Source organism: Pristiophorus japonicus, chromosome 1 (genome assembly GCF_044704955.1).
Source record: "Pristiophorus japonicus isolate sPriJap1 chromosome 1, sPriJap1.hap1, whole genome shotgun sequence".
NCBI lineage: Eukaryota > Metazoa > Chordata > Chondrichthyes > Pristiophoridae > Pristiophorus > Pristiophorus japonicus.
In genome coordinates, this window is record NC_091977.1 from 309,160,704 (window position 1) to 309,179,935 (window position 19,232).

The 19,232-nt window shown below is 45.7% G+C and overlaps 1 protein-coding gene across 1 annotated transcript in view; it reads left to right on the plus strand.

The window, feature by feature from the left end:
• The first annotated feature begins 823 nt into the window (after positions 1 to 823).
• bmp6 (bone morphogenetic protein 6) overlaps positions 824 to 19,232 on the plus strand; it is a 163,299-nt gene continuing 144,890 nt past the window's right edge. The window contains exon 1 of the mRNA XM_070888554.1: positions 824 to 1,438. Coding sequence (XP_070744655.1) covers positions 991 to 1,438 — 448 coding nt within the window. The 5' untranslated portion in view covers positions 824 to 990. The remainder of the gene's footprint in view (positions 1,439 to 19,232) is intronic.

The following is a 19,232-nucleotide window of genomic DNA, read 5'->3' on the forward strand; positions in this document are numbered from 1 at the left end:
GCCGCAGTCGGACTTGTCCCCCTTTTTTAAAGATGGTCACGATCACTGCATCTCAGAGATCTCCCGGCATGCTCTCCTCCCTCCAGATGAATGAGATGAGGTCATGTATTCGTGCCAGTAGTGTCTCTCCGCCATACTTCAGTGCCTCAGCAGGGATTCCATCCGTTCCCGTAGCCTTGTTCTTAAGCTGTCTTATGGCTTTTTCTAACTCGTGCAGTGTTGGGGTTTTACTGAGGTGGTGGTGGGTAGCATGCTGCGGGATGTTAAACCAAGGCCCCGTCTGCCCTCTCAGTTGGACCATGGCACTATCTTGAAGAGCAGGTGGAGTTATTCCTGGTGTTCTGGACAATTTTTATCCCTCATTCACCATCACTGAAACAGATTATCTGGTCATTATCACATTGCTGTTTTTGGGAGCATGATGTTCGCAATTTGGCTGCCGCCTTTCCCACATCACAAAAGTGACCACACTTCAAAAAGTACCTCATTGGCTGTAAAGCGCTTTGGGACGTCCGATGGTCGTGAAAAGCGCTATATAAATGCAAGTCTTTTGCCTTTTTTGCAAACATTTATTTTCGCTTAGAGCTACAAGCATTCTTATTTTCTCCCCACTTCTCGATCTGAGCAGCCAGACTGGGAATGGGAGGAGACGAGCGAAGCAAAACCCCGCCTCCGCTGGGCGCAAACCAAAGGGAACGCGCGGAAGAATGGAACTCTGTGTCGGGAGCTGGGCTGTCAATCAGGTGACGTAACAGAGGGTTTGGAGTGTTACCTGCTGCGATGTTCGAATCGTTCATTGACAACATGTGAAGACAGTGTGTGTGTGAGAGCGCGAGATACACAGGGACTCCAGAAGCTGCAGCCAGAGTGCTCGCGTCTATCTAATCTATCTATTTATTTATATATATATATATTTATATATTTTTTTTAAATAGAAGTTTTTTTGTTTCCCATCCCCAAAACAAAAAGATTGCATTTTGTCGGTTCACAATGCGCTGGACAATGGGTGCATTTGCAATCGAGCGGGGAGCCGCGCTCGGGCTGCTGTGGAGCGGTTGCCTGGTGTTCGAGTGGCTGTCGGTGGTGGTGGCGGCGGGCAGCCTGCTGCTGGACACCGGCAGCCACGGCGACGTGCACTCCAGCTTCGTCCACCGACGCCTCAAGCACCACGAGAAAAGGGACATGCAGCGGGAGATCCTCTCCATCCTGGGGCTGCCCCACCGGCCCCGACCTCACTCGCACGGCAAGCACAACTCGGCGCCGCTCTTCATGCTCGACCTGTACAATGCCATGTCCACCGGGGGAGAGGAGGAGGAGGAGGAAGGCTTCTCGCACCAGTACAGAGCCGTGTTCACCACGCAGAGCCCGCCGCTGGCCAGCTTGCAGGACAGTACTTTTCTCAACCAGGCGGACATGGTCATGAGTTTCGTTAACCTGGGTAAGGCGAAACTTTCTGTCTTCATATAAAATCGGTTGAAGCCCGCAGCCGAACAGTGAAGGGCTTGATTTTTTTTTTAAATTACAAGCGATGATAAGGGAGATCTGATGGTTGCAGCATTCATTGTTTCTAACTGATAGAATTGATCTGGAGGGTTCAATTTTTTTTGTCCTTGTTAAGTGATCTTATCAGAAACGATCAAAAATACTTCCCAGTGCCAGAAACTGAACCTGTGGATGAATTGTTTCTGCTCTGAGTCCACAAAACAGTACCAAACACACCCGCATTACCAGAGAGCACCAATCCCCAACATATTAATACTTTGCAGTTGTGCGAGCTATCCACGAAGTTAGGTGTGGAATAGCCAGCACATGTGTTCTCCCACATTGCAACAGTGACTACGCACCAAAAAGTACTTCATTGGCTGTAAAGCGCTTTGAGAGGTCCGGTGGTCGTGAAAGGCGCTATATAAATGCAAGTCTTTTTAGGACCAGTTAGCTTAATACTCAGGCCTCTGGAGTTTAGTAATCTAGCCCATTGCTGGGCTTTTGAATAAAGTGTTTGTAGTGAAGTCAATCGTAAGTGGTTAGGTGCTTATTTAAAAACCAGACTTTATTTAACGTATATACTTCGAAACCTACCTTGATAGATTTTTAATATTCTGCATGTGAGGCCTCAGTAGCCAGAAAGTATTTATTCTTTGATATCACGCGAAAGGAAAGTATTGTACTGTAAATTGACGCAGAAGAGAAATCGTGTTTTAAAAGCATGATCTCAAACTTGTAAATTTATAAGATTTGACTCGTGGACTGCAATGCACCTGTTGCCCTTGTTTTTGTGGAAATCAGTGTTAGACAAAACGAGGCGATTTTTATCAGAGTAGTCATTCATAAATTGATTAAAAGTAAACTCAATAGAGTACAGTGAAACGGTGTGAAACCCCTTGAATGCTGCAAACGTGCACCTACGATATTTTGTTAACTGTACTGCATCTTGGAGGGTAATTAGTTGCAAGCATGGCATTTACCTAGTGTCCGACCCCGAGGTGCCTGCCGAGAATATATCTTTCTCTGCTCTAACGTGAACATTGATGTGGCTGTAGTTTTTTTTTGCACGTCTCAAAACTTTTCAGTTTGTCAATTTCTGTGTCGGAAGTAAATGAGGCAGCGTCTTTTAAACAAAATATTGACACCAGGTCCTTCTGAGTCATGTGTTTATTTGCCATAAATCTCCGTTGACGTTTGGGTCCACTGTCTAGGCAGCTACTGTGTTCCGAGGCGGAAGAAGATTAAAAAAAACCTTGGCTATTGATGGTGGCTGGTAATCTGCGTGTTAAAACAGGTAGATGGTGTTTATCTGTAGTCAAAACATCCTTACTCAATAAAGATGACGTATTTGAGAAAAAAAGCAGTTAAAATAAATAGTTTGTATCTGTGGCAAAATCCAGAATTATCCCTTTGCAGTGCCCAGTTCCCACTTGGTAAATACCAGCCTGTTCGTTTAATGGGTAAGTAAAGAACTCAACTTTAGGGTGCAGCACACAAAGATGTGATTGCACTAGAGAAAGTATCCACGGCATAATTAAAACCGCCTATTTCCACCTCCGTAACATTGCCCGCCTCCGACCCTGTCTCTGCTCTTCTGCTGCTGAAACCCTCATCCATGCTGTTGTTGCCTCCAGACTTGACTACTCCAATGCACTCCAGGCTGGCCTTCCACATTCTAGACTACGTAAACTTGAGGTCATCCAAAACTCGACAGCCTGTGTCCTAACTTGTGCCAAGTCACGATCACCCATCACCTCTGTGCTCGCTGACCTACATTAGCTCCCGGTTAAATAACGCCTCAATTTCAAAATTCTCATCCTTGTTTACAAATCCCTCCATGACCTTGTCCCTCCCTATCTCTAATCTATTTCAGCCTCACAACCCCACAAGATGTCTGTGCTCCTCAAATTCTGCCCCCTGATTATAACTGCTCAACCATCGGTGGCCGTGCCTTCAGCTGCTTGGGCCCTGAGCTCTGGAACTTCCTCCCTAAACCCCTCTGCCTCTCTACTCTTTTTTTTCCTCCTTTTAAGATGCTCCTTAAAACCTACCTCTTTAACCAAGCTTTTGGTCATCTGCCATAATTTCTTCTTCTGTGGCTCGGTGTCAAATTTATCTGTTTTGTCTTATAACACTGTTGTGTCGCACCTTGGAATGTTTTACTACATTAAAGGCGCAATATAAATAAAAGTTGTTGTTGAGATTTACGAGGATGAAGCCAGGACTGGAGAATTTTAGCTATGAGGGAAGATTGGATAAGCTGGGGTTGTTTTCTTTGGAACAGAGGAGGCTGAATGGGGATTTAATTGAGGTGTATAAAAAAAAATGATGTGGTGGATAGGAAGGACCTATTTCCCTTAGCAGAGAGGTCAATTACCAGGGAGCTTAGATTTAAAGTAATTGGTCGAAGGATTAGAGGGGAGTTGAGAACTTTTTTCACCCAGAAGGTGATGGGGGTCTGGAACTCACTGCCTGAAAGAGTGTTAGGGACAGAAGCCTTCATTGCATTTAAAATGTGCCATAACCTACAAGGTTACAGACCAAGAGCTGGAAAGTGGGATTAGGCTGGATAGCTCTTTTTCAGCTGGCACAGACACAATGGGCCGAATGACCTCCTTCTGTGCCAAAAATTTCTATGATTCTATGAGCACACTAAATGCTGTTTGACACTTCATTTTGAAGATTTGTATATCTGAGTGGGAATTGTCAAACTGACGCAATTAATGAAAACAAATATTCAACAACTGATATTTTATCACAATTGCACAGCGAAAACCCTTGAGTTTCTGCATCAATTGAGATGAGTATGGGGTTCATCGATCTCTCTGGGCCCTTAAAGAACACAGATTCAGGTCCAGTACAAGAGCTGGAGGTGATACAATGTAAATCAGTTCTACTCAACCCAATAACCACAATGGGTCAGATTCCCAAGAATCCCCCACACCTCCAAACAGTAAACACTTGCCAGTGTGCACTTTGTATGATGTGGGACTGTCGTAAGTGTAACAGTGGACTGGAGAAATGATGACGTGTAGACTTGTATTTTCTTTGTGCAGTGAAGCATCTTTCTAAACTCTCAGCTGGCTGAAATTGAGCCATTGGTGTGGCTCTGTATCCTATTATTTTGAGGCAGGGTGTTGTACCAGTGTGATATACTACTGGGATGCCCGCTGTAAAGTTTGTTTTAATAAATCAACAGTAAATGTTAGCATCTGGGAGAATGGATGTAGAGAATAAGATGTCTGGGACTGTTACAAGGCAATAATACACTCCAGGGTTTTAGAAGGCTCCTGAATCATGAGCAAGCAGTTTATGAACATCTGTTTTGCCTTGAAGCATGCAACAGCAACATACATTTAATGTACATTCCATCTCTTATTCTTTATAAATCAGCATTTAAGAGAATAGTTAATTCACTGTTTTGACTAATAGAGGTAATAGCTTGCTATCAGTTTTAGGGAATTTAATACTGATGACTTTTGTCAGAGGGAACACTGTAAAGTAAATGTAGCTTATATTTAACTGTTCAAAAAAAACCAAATTTTATGGTAATTTGTACAGACCAACAATGCAATTTTGCCTTATTGTCCTGTATGGACATTTCTCAAACAAGTAAAGTGACTGTAAACGGACACCAATTGAAACAGAAACAGTGGGCCCAAGTTTCGGGCCGCGCCGAGAACGGCGCAGCCCCGACCTGGACGCCCGTTTTTCACGCCACAAAGTGCGCCTAAAACAAACTTCCAGATTCTCCGGCTCCCTGCTGGTCCTCTGGCCCTCGGCGTGGCGCAGCACGAGCAGTTGGGGGCGGAGCTAGGTCCCTGTGCTGAAAACAATGCCGGGACCTCTGCACATGCGCGCTACAGTGGGCGCACATGTGCAGTAGCTCCAGGCGCCCAAAACTGTGGGAGGGGCCCCGAAGCACGCAGCCCCTAGCCCCGGCCGAATGGCCTCACTGGGGCTGCGTGCATAAAGCTCCTCCCATGCCCAGCTCCTGCTTCCTCCTGACCCGACTCGACTCCCCTGGACCGGACCCGACTCCTGCTTTCCCCCCCCGAACCGAACTGACCTCCCTCCTACCAGCCCTGACACGAACCGACCTTCCCCCCCCCCACCCACCCCCGCACCGGCTCCGACCCGCGCTCCCGATCCAACGCCACCTACCTGTAAATCTGGTGCTGGGGACGGGCCCTGCCCGAACTTTTGGGCCCGGCCCGTTCAGCCTCCCGCCCCCTTTCCCTTCCCCTTCTCCCCCCCGCCTTCACTTCCCCTTCTCCCCCCCCCCCGCCTTCCCTTCCCCTTCTCCCCCCCCCCGCCTTCCCTTCCCCTTCTCCCCCCCGCCTTCCCTTCCCCTTCTCCCCCCCGCCTTCCCTTCCCCTTCTCCCCCCCGCCTTCCCTTCCCCTTCTCCCCCCCGCCTTCCCTTCCCCTTCTCCCCCCCGCCTTCCCTTCCCCTTCTCCCCACTGCCTTCCCTTCCCCTTCTCCCCCCCGCCTTCCCTTCCCCTTCTCCCCCCCGCCTTCCCTTCCCCTTCTCCCCCCGCCTTCCCTTCCCCTTCTCCCCCCCGCCTTCCCTTCCCCTTCTCCCCCCCGCCTTCCCTTCCCCTTCTCCCCCCCGCCTTCCCTTCCCCTTCTCCCCCCCGCCTTCCCTTCCCCTTCTCCCCCCCGCCTTCCCTTCCCCTTCTCCCCCCCGCCTTCCCTTCCCCTTCTCCCCCCCGCCTTCCCTTCCCCTTCTCCCCCCCGCCTTCCCTTCCCCTTCTCCCCCCCGCCTTCCCTTCCCCTTCTCCCCCCCGCCTTCCCTTCCCCTTCTCCCCCCCGCCTTCCCTTCCCCTTCTCCCCCCCGCCTTCACTTCCCCTTCTCCCCCCCCCCCCGCCTTCCCTTCCCCTTCTCCCCCCCCCCGCCTTCCCTTCCCCTTCTCCCCCCCCGCCTTCCCTTCCCCTTCTCCCCCCCGCCTTCCCTTCCCCTTCTCCCCCCGCCTTCCCTTCCCCTTCTCCCCCCCGCCTTCCCTTCCCCTTCTCCCCCCCGCCTTCCCTTCCCCTTCTCCCCCCCGCCTTCCCTTCCCCTTCTCCCCACTGCCTTCCCTTCCCCTTCTCCCCCCCGCCTTCCCTTCCCCTTCTCCCCCCCGCCTTCCCTTCCCCTTCTCCCCCCCGCCTTCCCTTCCCCTTCTCCCCCCCGCCTTCCCTTCCCCTTCTCCCCCCCGCCTTCCCTTCCCCTTCTCCCCCCCCGCCTTCCCTTCCCCTTCTCCCCCCCCGCCTTCCCTTCCCCTTCTCCCCCCCCGCCTTCCCTTCCCCTTCTCCCCCCCCGCCTTCCCTTCCCCTTCTCCCCCCCGCCTTCCCTTCCCCTTCTCCCCCCCCGCCTTCCCTTCCCCTTCTCCCCCCCCGCCTTCCCTTCCCCTTCTCCCCCCCCGCCTTCCCTTCCCCTTCTCCCCCCCGCCTTCCCTTCCCCTTCTCCCCCCCCGCCTTGCCTTCCCCTTCTCCCCCCCCGCCTTGCCTTCCCCCTCCCCTCACTGTCAGAAACACAGACACTGACAGACAGAGAGTGAGAGACACACTGGGGGGGGATCCCAGCACGCTGTTGGAGGGCTCCCGGTGTTGCAGTCGGTAAGTAGAAAATGTTTTATTTATTGATTTAAAAAAAAAATTATTTCTTATTAATTTTTTTGATTGATTTATTGATGTTTTTATCATTTATTATTGATGATGGCTCTTTATTTGTAAAACTGAAGTGTTTAATGTTTGTAAACTTCCCTTTAAACCCCCCCATTCCCAACGCCTGATTTGTAACCTACGCCTGATTTTCTAAAGTGTCGACAAGGTTTTTTCGAGCGTAAAAAAATCTTCACTTACTCCAATCTAAGTTAGTTTGGAGTAAGTTTTCACTGCCGAAACTTTGAAAACAGGCGTAAGTGGCCAGACACGCCCCCTTTTGAAAAAAAAATTCTGTTCCAAAGTGAAACTGTTCTAACTGACTAGAACTGGAACAAACTAAATGCCAAGAATTTGAATTTCTAAGATACTCCATTCTACACCAGTTGCTCCAAAAAATCAGGAGCAACTGAGGCCGAAACTTGGGCCCAGTGTTTCAAGCGCAAAGTCGTCGTGCCTTGAGAAGGGTTTAAAGGTGAGATGAAGGTAGCGAGGCAGGGGAGATTTGGGAATAGAGTTCCAAAGAGTAGAATCAAGATTGCTGAATGGCCTACCATTGGAGGGGGAATGCAGAGCAGGATCAGAGGATGTAAGAGAGGAAGAAGGTCTGGAGAAGGTTGCAGCGGTAGGGTATGCTGTGAATGTAAAGGGATTGGTCACTCGGGGTCAATGTAGGTCAGCAAGGATGGGGGTCAAAGATTAGTGGGATCTACTGCCAGATGTGGGTGGTAAGATTTTGGGCGATTTCAAGTTTACTGAAGGCAATATAAACTAAAGGATACAATTCTAAAGGGGGTGCATGAACAGAGGGAACTGGGGGTATATGTGCATAAATCATTGAAGGTGGCAGGGCAGGTTGAGAAAGCAGTCAAAAAAGCATATGCGATCCTGGGCTTCATAAATAGAGGCATAAGAGTTTAAGAGTAGAAAAGCAAGAAACCTTTATAAAACACCAGCTCAGCCTCAACTGGAGTAGTGTGCTCAATTCTGGGTACCGCACTTTAGGAAGGATGTGAAGGCCTAAGAGAGTGTGCAGAAAAGATTTACAAGAATGGTTCCAGGGATGAGGGACTTCAGTTACGTGGATAGACTGGAGAAGTTAGGGTTGTTCTCCTTTAGAGCAGAGAAGGTTGAGAGGAGATTTGATAAGTGTTCAAAATCATGGGTCTAGACAGAGTAGATAGAGAGAAACTGTTCCCATTGGCAAAAGCGTTAAGAGCCAGAGGGAACAGATTTAAGGTGATTGGCAGAAGAACCAAAGGCAAGCTGAGGAAAATCTTTTTTATGCAACGAGTGGTTGGGATCTGGAATTCATTGCTTGAAAAGGTGGTGGAGGCAGATTCAATTGGGGCTTTCAAAAGGGGATTGGATAAGTACCTGAAGGAAACACAATTTGCAGGGCTATGGGGAAAGAGGGGGCGAGTGCGACTAGCTGAAGTGCTGTTGCAGAGAGCCGGCACAGGTTCAGTAGGCCGAATGGCTTCCTTCTGTGCTGTAAACATTCTATGATTCTATGGATGGAGATTAGGAGGCTGATGAGGAAAGTGTGGGAGATGCTAAGTGCAGAGGTGATAAAGATGTGAGTTAGGTTTTCAGCAGCAAGACCGTGATGGAGTTGGGAAATATTATGGAGGTGGATATAAACGGTCTTGGTGATGGATAGAATGTGGTGTTTGAAACTCAGCCCCGAGTCGAACAGAATGGGGAGATTGCATACCATCTGTTCAGCCTGAGCGAATGGCCTGGGAAATTGATTGGGTTGATGGAAAGGATGAAAAGTTTTTGATGGGGTTAAAAAAAAACAATGTTCAATTGTAGGAAATTATGGCTCATCCATGATTTCCATTGGGCGGTCTGATAGCACTGAGATATTCAAAGAAAGCATTGGAGAGGTAGAAGTGGGTGGTGTTAACATTCATGTGGAAGTGGACACCATGTCTACAGACAGTATCACTGAAAGGCCAGTATAAAGAGGAAGGGAATTTACTGTGTTGCAACAGGAAAGAGTGGGACTATGCTGAGGTGGACCATAGAGGATGGCATGATCGATTTCTTACCCATTGCTTCCTTCTATCACTCTGACATTAGTGGTTGTGTTTCAGCCACCTAGATCCAACTCTGCAATTCCCTGCCTAAATATCTCTATCTCCATCTTCTCCTGTTCAGACTTTCCTCAAAACTCATGAAGCATTTTTGAATTGTGGTCACTGATGTGGGTAAGTTGTTGGTAAGGGAGAGAGATGGAAGTGGTCAGAGATGGTCACATCCAGCAATTGTGTTACGTGAGCATAGCACAAGTCAATAAATCTTACATTTCCTTATCAGGAGTTGAGATTAGCAGTTTTAATTATAACACCACCCACCAAGTTTTTTTTTAAAGCTTACTTGCAGACTTTTAAATTAGGTATGAATACAGAGATGAGAAGATAGTTTACAAAGCCATTATATGGAGTATTGTTTTAAGGCTGTTGAGATAATGGAAGTGTTAGTTATGAGTTTGATTGTAATGGAGTGCTGTTTTGGGTTTTAAAAGTATCTAAGTGAATCAGGGATGAAAAATCCACTTATGCGCTTTTAGAAATAAATGGTGTAATGTTAAGCTGTACAGAGATGCAAATTTATCTCCTAGTTGCAGCAGTGACCTCTAATCAGATAGCCCTGGGCAGTTGCTACACAAAATTGCAATTCATATTCGGTGCAACTTTAACATTCATCTACAGGATTGTAAGGAGGAAATGTTTGTCCTATAGATCTGTTGATTCTGCTTTACACAAGTGTGGAAATTTCACATTTTGTGAAATACATAACCTATATTTAAAGAGAGTTTTTTTAACACATTGAAATTAGGTTAATGAAAAAGACGTGCATTTATATAGTTCTTTTTTCAGAACATCTCAAAGTGCTTCATGAATTAATTTTTTGAAGTGTGGTCAAACTTTGTGTTGACAGATATGGGGTGATTCCACAAATCCACGTTTCCAGCACGGCATTAATGGGGAACACGGGTTGAGGCTACAAATTCTCTCCGACCCACACTCCCTTCAAGCACAACAACATGATTTCCTGTTGGGATCATGGAATCATTCTGTGATTACAGAATCAATGATTACAGAATCAATAGTGCTGTATTTCTCGTTGGGCATTTGAAATGCTAGAGGAAAATGTTTAATTGACATGGATTCCTCACTGAAAAAACAAATGTAGAAACTGAAAAGAATATCTTGTTCTTGAGGAGAAAAATTAAACATTTTGCATCCAGTATCAGTGTCAAGCACTCCCAGATCAAATATAAGCATGGCGCTGAATCTAACCTGCAGTACATTCCTGAATTTGAGAAATACTAGTTGTTTTTTTCCAGAAGAAATTTAATTTCTATTGGTTTTATCAGCGCTAAACACTTGATGATTGCTTCTGCCGTAGGGTTTTGTTTTGTTCCCCTGGAATTCCATTTATATGGCAGAAATGCTTGATGATGCATTGTGTGTGGGGGAGGGTGGGTGTAAAAGAGAGAGGAAGAGGAGGAAACAATTTCAAATAAAATCTGAAGTACAATGCTTTGAAAAGTACTGGCCTTTCACTGCAATGGAATATATCTGATCACCACATGGCAAGGCCTTGACTGTCGCATGTCATCAAGGGAGATAAGAAGCAGACGTCTGCTGGGAAAACTGATGGGCGAGTCAGTGTAGCATTCTTATTAGCCATATAGAATATTGTTGTAGTTTGTTATTGATGTACTCAGACCGTTGCAGCCAGTAAGCATTTTTTTTACCCTGAGAGAGTGCCAATGGCAGCAGGCACATGGTTCGGTCACAGCCAATCATCACTCAAATATAAAGTTTGGTGGCATTGAAGACCCAATTCTTATGACCTGACTCTGCCTACTAAATATTTCAAATTTGGTCCCGTGTATTAATGCTGCCAGGTACATTTTTATATATATACATATACATATATATATAAAAACATATAATGCCACTGTTCTATCATTCATAGCGGAATAGAATTTGGAAGCTGGGTTCAAGCCCCACTCCAGGAACTCGGGCACATAATCTAGGTTGATACTGCTGCAGCGTGGAAGATGCTGCCTTTCGAATGAGACATTAAATTAAGATCTTGGCTGCCTGCTCAGGTGGACATAAAAGATCCCAAGGTACTAAAAAGTGGATTTGACGTAGAAGATCAGCCATGATCTTATTGAATGACGGAGCAGGCTCGAGGGTATGTATGGCCTACTCCTACTTGTGCTCCTATTTCAACAACAACAACTTGTATTCAAATAGCGCCTTTAGTGGAATGAAATGTCCCAAGGCACTTCACAGGAGTATTATGAGATAAAACATTTTGACATTTGAAAAATTTCATATGTTCTTATAACACCATCAAAACAGATTATTTTCTGTCTCTAGGATCTTGCACGCCACACATTAGCTGGACTAAATGCCTACATACAACGACTGTTACTTCAAAAAGTAACCCATTGGTTCTGAAGCATTTTGGGGAATCCAAGGAGACACAATAAACTATATAAACACAAGCTATTTCTTTTCTTTCTTCACTTTCATCACAGCTGAGAAATCTCAGCCAGATGAGCACAGATATACATCATCAAATGCTTTAATAATGAATGCCAAATGTATTTTGAGAGCATTGCAGTTTTCAGATTTGTGAGTATTTTAAAATCTTGTATTTCATGTGTTCTATCCTGTAATGTATAATTTACACTTGCATAGCTTAGAAGGCTAAAATTTCAGGCCACTTACTGCAGAAAGATGACTTGCAAAATATTGAAGTGAAGGAGGAAAACAAAAGCGCTGTTGAAGAGGTATGCTTTGAGGCTTTTGTAGGAAATGGCACAGTGGAATGGTTTAGGGACAGGGTTCCACAGGGTAGGGGTATGTAACAAAGATCATCCACTGATGGTGGAGTGGAGGAAGCAGGGAACAAAAGAAAGACTTGCATTTATATAGCATCTTTCATGACCTCCGGATGTCCCAAAGCACTTTACAGCTAATTAAATACTTTTGAAGTGAAGTCACTGTTGTAATGTAGGAAACACTGTAGCAAAAGTAGCAGGTGCTGAAGGTGCATGTTAGAACACATGGTTGAAGATCACTCGGGCAGGGAAGGGTGAGGCTATGGATGGATTTCAAAACAAGAACAAAGATCTTGAAATCAATATGCTGTGGGGAACAGAGAGCCAGTTGAGTTTGGCAAGAACAACAGAAACCGATCAATACACAGTCACTAAGAATTTTGGCACAGTTCTTAACAAAGTACACGCAAAGTCTGACCCGACAATTGCCACATTCACACTTTTAGTTTACAAGATTCTAGGAGACTGAGTAGCATTGTGGCTTTCACCCTGGGACCTGTGTTAAAATCCAGCACACAATGACATGATAAAACATCGTTAGCTCGATTAGCTAAAATGTCCACTATGTGCGGTCTGTCTCAAACCAGTTTCTGTGTTCACCCACAGCACAATACTGCATAATTGGCATTGAATCCGCTCTTCAATTCAAGTCTTAAGTGCGGCTGATGTGGGAAATGGAATGGTCATCTTTCTACTAGGGAGAGCTCTTTTTGAGATTGATGCCTCTTTATGCTATAGAATGGCTTGCAACAGCAAGCGTTTTATCAGATTATCCCTATATGCTAAGTGACATGATACTCTTGATATTGAATAGTGTGAAATTTCCTTAGATCAAAACTACCGCCAACTCCAGATACAAACAGTGTGCGTGTTAGTAGCACTGGGTCTGACTGTGGGTGGTCTGACCTCATGGGTCCAACAACTGAACAACTGCCTGTACATACATGAACAGTAGCAGTGAAGTAGTGATTACGAGGGAGTAATGCACAAATGCGAATCTTGCACAGGCACAGTCCCTTGTTTTATCAAATCTCCAGCACAGATAACCAGGATAGATCTCATGCCAACAGGAACCAGCGCAGTTACTGGACGACTTCCACTAGATGAACCTTTGCTTTAGATCAAGTCCCGGGAGTACAACACTCCAATTGCTGCCTTCATGTGCTGCTCTCCCCAAGTTAGACTGTGATCTACTCCTTCCCCCTTGGCCTACTGGAAACTGACACGCAGTAAACACGATGACAGAGCATGCTTACAAGTTTGGAGCTCAATTCGTAACAGCCAGACTTTTCCGCTCCTGCACTCAACAGCCCATAATTCCCAGAGACGGCAAAGGTTAAACAGGTTTCCACTGGTTCTGTAGTTTAGTTCCACTTCAGCGGGGAGCTTGTTGACTGTGAGGTGGAGCATGGCAGCGAGGAAGATTGAGAAGAGGGTTGGGGTGATGACGCAGCCCTGTTTGACCCAGGTCCGGACGTGGATTGGGTCTGTAATGGATCCGTTGGCAAGGATTACAGCCTGCGTGTCGTCGTGGAGCAGGCGGAGGATGGTGCCGAACTTTTGGGGGCATCCGAAATGGAGGAGGACGCTCCATGGACCCTTGCGATTGATAGTGTCAAAGGCCTTTGCAAGGTCGAAGAAGGCCATGTATTGACAGCAGGGATGTTGTCAGGGGCCATTGTCTTTGCTGTATCCAGTGCGCTCAGCTGTTTCTTGATATCATGTGGAGTGAATCGAATTGGCTGAAGACTGGTTTCTGTGATGGTGGGGACCTCCGGAGGCGGCTGATATGGATCATCCACTTGGCACTTCTGACTGAAGATGGTTACAAACGCTTCAGCTTAGCCTTTTGCACTCATGCTGTGCTCCACCATCATTGAGGATGAGGATATTCATGGAGCCTCCTCCCGTTAGTTGTTTAATGGTCCACCACCATTCACGACTGGATATGGCAGGACTACAGAGCTTTGATCTGATCTGTGTTGCAACTTCTCCAGGTTGGTACCTCATTTTTAGGTATGAATGGTGCTGCTCCTGGCATGCTCGTCTACATATCTCATTGAAACAGGGCTGGTCTCCTGGCTTGATGGTAATGGTAGAGTGAGGGACATGCTGTGCTACATATGCCAGGTTACATATTGTGGCGGAATACAATTCTGCTGCTGCTAATGGTCCACAGCGCCTCATGGATGCCCAGTTTTGAGCTGCTAGATCTGTTCTGAATCTATCCCATTTAGTACGCTGGTAGTGCCACACAACATGATGGAGGGTGTCCTCAGTGTGAAGGCGGGACTTCGTCTCCACATTGACTGTGCGGTGGTCACTGCTACCAATGCTGTCATGGACAGATAGATCTGCGACAGGTAGATTAGTGAGGATGATGTCAAGTAGGTTTTTCCCTCTCATTGGTTCTCTCACCGCCTGTCGCAGACCCAGTCTGGCAGCTATGTCCTTCGGGGTTCGGTCAGTATTGGTGCTAATAAGCCATTCTTGGTGATGGGCATTGAAGTCCCCCACCTAGAATATATTCTGTGCCCTTGCTACTATCGGTGCTTCTTCCAAGTGGTGTTGAGCACGGAGGAGTACTGATTCATCAGCTGAGGGAGGGCGGTAGGTAGTAATCAGCAGGCGGTTTCCTTGCCCATGCTTAACCTGAAGCCATGAGACTTCATGGGGTCTGGAGTCAATGTTGGGGACTCCAAGTGTCACTCCCTCCCGACTGTATACCACTGTGCTGCTACTTCTGGTGGGTCTATCCTGCTGGTGGGACAGGACATCATACCCAGGGATGGTGATGGAGGATTCTGAGACATTGGCTGAAAGTTATACTCAGAATCATACCTATCAGGCTGTTGCTTGACTAGTCTGTGGGACAACTCTCTTAATTTTGGCACAAGTCCCCAGATGCTGGTGAGGAGGACTTTGCCGGGTTGACTGGGCTGGGTGTGCCACTGTCTCGTCCATGGCTGGTGCTGAGGTTGATGTCAGGTGGTCCGTCCGGTTTTACTTTTCTTTACAAGTGCTGTCTAACTATTTTTCTTGTAATTAACACACCGTAATTTAATGTGAAATATATAATGTGTCCGCATGATGATTTTCTGCCCATTTGGAGAAATCGGGAGTAAATATTGAGCATCTGTGCAGTTTTTGGTATGGCCCAGTGATAAAAGGGTGGATTGTCAGCCCTGAGGCAGGCTCTCATCCCATCCCGTACGTTACACAATTAATCTCTCGCAAGGTGTGTAGACTGCTTCTGGAAGCTGCCTTTTGCGTAAACCCATGTAAAAATGTTGAGAGAATTATGTCTTCTGTGACAGAACTGCTGGCAAACAATAATAACCTGTATTTGTGGATGACCCAATAATGAAAGTGAGAAGAATGGTTTGGTGGGGGGGCGGGGGATTGCAAACACCTGCCGTTTGATTAGCGATTGTCGTGCAGGACCAGCTCTGGCTTTTTTTCCTCTCTCCATAACCAAGATTAAATGATTGGATTGGGTTAAATATTTTGCTTTTCGAGGAATGGCACTACTTAACCATGCTATGTTTTGAAATTTGCATTATTCTTGACCTAGACCTTATCTTAACAGTGCTTGTGGTGTTCAGTTGTTATCTCATGTCATTTTGTGTTGCTTTTCATGCTTCCCATTGTGTATCCAGTATCGTATTTCCTTAAGACGCATTCTTTAACTGTTTTCCATTGGCCGCTTAAGTGGTTTCTTTGGTGAGGAGATCTGCATACCACGTGCTCTATTACTGCAATTAATTGTTTTTATCTACATTGTAATCGTGTTTCTCCTCTACAAGAAAACATTATTGGCTCGAGCCCTATAATTTACCTGAAGTATTCTAATATTTTGCCATTGAGGGATTTTTAACTAGGTGTGTATTATGCTTTAAATGGGGTTAATATTAAGAGAAACACAGTAAAGTATGGGGGTATGACCAAATGACTTATTTATACATACTTTGCATAGTCGTCAGTGAGATATTATAAAATGGAGTTATTTGTTTCGGCTGTGAATCTTGTCCATGCTTGGCATGAGATTTTTTGAGTCATGAATGAAGTACTGCAGTCTTTCACAACTATGAATAGTTCTTGATATGAATGTTGACATGTTGCAGGTTCTGTCCCTTCCCGCTGCCTTCTAGGCTCAGTGTTTCTGCACTTAAGTGCCCCCTTTTTAAAAGCTGATCTAGTGAGTAGAAGCACCGCTGTTGGCACTAAACCAGAAAGTCCCAGGTTCAATTCTTGTTTGTGCCATACTATCTCACATGGAGCACAATTAGATGCTGAATTTGCCCTCTAACCTTCCCCCACCCCCAGGGATCAAGCTTGGTTGTGATGCCTGCCGTGATCCAATAGTCTGCTGCCGCTCACTATCTAGACTCACACTTCAGCTCAGTACCAGAGGGCCTCTGCAACCCGCAGAACCTTACCCCAGCATGAGTCAATACCTTTAGGAGAGGAGGGGTGACGAGTTGAAGGGGAAAAAAGGAGTCTTGCCCATCAGTGCCTCCTTAAAAATAATTCAAAAAGAGTGACGAATAACCAACATCTTTTTTTAATTTCTTGAATATTTTTCTGTAAATAATGATCTCATGAGGGAGGCTCCCACTTAGAAAAGGCTGAAACGGGCATTATGAGCCAAATTAACAGCTGTGGAGTGGGTGTATCTGTGTTTTTTGTCATAATTGTTAATTTGACTCTATTACATATAGTTTGTGCAGCAAATCTCCACCCCACCAACCCCCCCCCCCCCGGGCCCCCAACCACCCTCAGCTCAGAAGTTAAATATTTTTTTCAGAAGGAAAAATTGTTTAATGATTTGAGCTGTTTCTTTAAATAAAACTGAATCCATTCTTAGAGCTGCATGTCTGGTAAATAAGTATGAGTTGTTTAGCTTGGGTTATATCTTGACTTTTGCGTACATACTGGCGCAAACAATAAAGATTAAAGGTCTGAAAGAGGATATTTAAAACTCTGACCCAGGCCGTATAGTAGTGGAGCTATAAAGACAAAAGAGCCAGCACAGACTCAATGGCTCGAATGGCCTCCTTCTGTGCTGTCCTATTTTATGATTTGAGCAGTTTCATATTTTGATCAACTTTTTAAAATAAGTTGGAGAAATCCCTGCGAAAGTTCTGGTTGTTGCGATGAATATAGACTGACACTGAGGAAGAGAGTGTTTGAAGACCAGGCCCTCCAATCTGGCACCAAGCTCATTGTCTATAGGGCTGTAGTGATACCCGCGCTCCTGTATGGCTCAGAGATGTGGACCATATACAGTAGACACCTCAAATCGCTGGAGAAATACCACCAACGATGTCTCCACAAGATCCTGCAAATCCCCTGGGAGGACAGATGCACCAACGTTGGCGTCCTCGATCAGGCCAGCATCGAAGCACTGACCACACTCAACCAGCTCTACTGGACAGGCCACATTGTCCGCATGCCTGACGCAAGACTCCCAAAGCAAGCGCTCTACTCAACTCCTACATAGCAAGCGAGCCCCAGGTGGGCAGAGGAAACGTTTCAAGGACACCCTCAAAGCCTCCATGATAAAATGCGACGTCTCCACCGACACCTGGGAGTCTCTGGCCAAAGACCGCCCTAAGAGCATCCGGGAGGGCGCTGAGCACCTCGAGTCTCGTCGCTGAGAGCATGCAGAAAACAAGTGCAGGCAGCGGAAGGGGTGTGCGGAAAACCTGTCCCATCCACCCTTTCCTTCAAATACTGTCTCTCCCATCTGTGACAAAGACTGTAATTCCCGTATTAGACTGTTCAGTCACCTAAAAACTCACTTTTTTTTTAAAGAGTTGAAGCAAGTCTTCCTCGATTTTGAGGGACTGCCTATGATGAGGCTGACACTATTTAGTACTTCATGGGGTACTTCATAGGTTCCTGTGCCTCATGGAGGAGGGTAGTGGTGGAGAGAAGAAATGCCTGTGGAGAACATTAAGTAACGGAGTGTGGAAAGGGATGATTATTGTCGATGATGTTTGATTAATTCTGGGGATTGGAGAGTTTGGTGCAGAATTTCCCCTCTTGGAGATTGAGTGGGTGGGGTAGTTGCGTAGAAGGATAGATTGCACACACTCTGTGGAAGGAGCAGCCTTGATGGGTGGAATGGTATTTTCTCATTCCATTCATAATTACCATCATTCAGTATGACGGGGATTTTTTTGATTGTCGTGTTGGATGAATCTGAATCACAGGTGGTTAGCTGAGAAGATGGAAGAAAAGCTGTGGAGAAAGTTAGATATCGAGATCGGTTCTAGTTCCTGCAGAATCTACTTTCTTTCAAATTGTTTCTATTCCATTCGAACTTACAAATATAGCTAGATTTGGTTAATAGGTCTACAACAATTTTAAAAAGGGTTATTGGATGACTTGTGAAATTACTATGCTCTGATAATGATTACTTTGCGAATGTATATTACTTTTGAGGCATGCAAACTCTCCTCATACCAATTTATTGTGTGGAACAGAGGAGTGAAAGCTGCTTCCTGACCATACACCACATTAGAGTCTCCACTTACTCATCTTAAGCAGTGAATGAAAGAGATTGCGTTTATATAGCGCCTCAGGATAGCCCAAAGCATTTCACAGCCAATGAATTACTTTTGAAGTATGGTCACTGTTTTTGGAGATGAATTTGCACACTGCAAGGTCCCACATATACCAGTTAATCTGTTTCTTTTTGGTGTTGGCTGAGGGAAGAAGGTTTCCCCAAACTTGTCTTTCAACGGTGACATAGGATCTTTTGCACCCCTTGAGCAAGCAAATAGGGCGTCGCTCCATTGTCTAACAAATCTATCTAGCCAGTCTTGAAAGCTCCAATTGTCTTAGAATCCACAGCCTTTTGGATAAGAGATTTCCAAATTTCTAACTGTCCGCATAGAAAAAGTGCTCCCTGATTTTGCTCCTGAAGCACCCAGCTCTAATGTTAAGGTTATGCCCCCTTGGTCTTGATAACCTAACCAGAGGAGTTTCTCCATCTCTACCTCATCAAATCCTTTTAACATTTTAAACACTTCAATCAACTTAGCCTTATCCATTGAACATGAAGTACTATGGTTATGATAAAAAAAAACACAGACAAAATAAAATGAAAAGAGATACATCAGTAAACGCCCCTACCCAAAACATTTTCTTGTCTTTTAAATATTTTCAGCTGCTGCCAGACCAGCATTTTTTATTTGCATTTCATCTATCTCTCTCTCTCT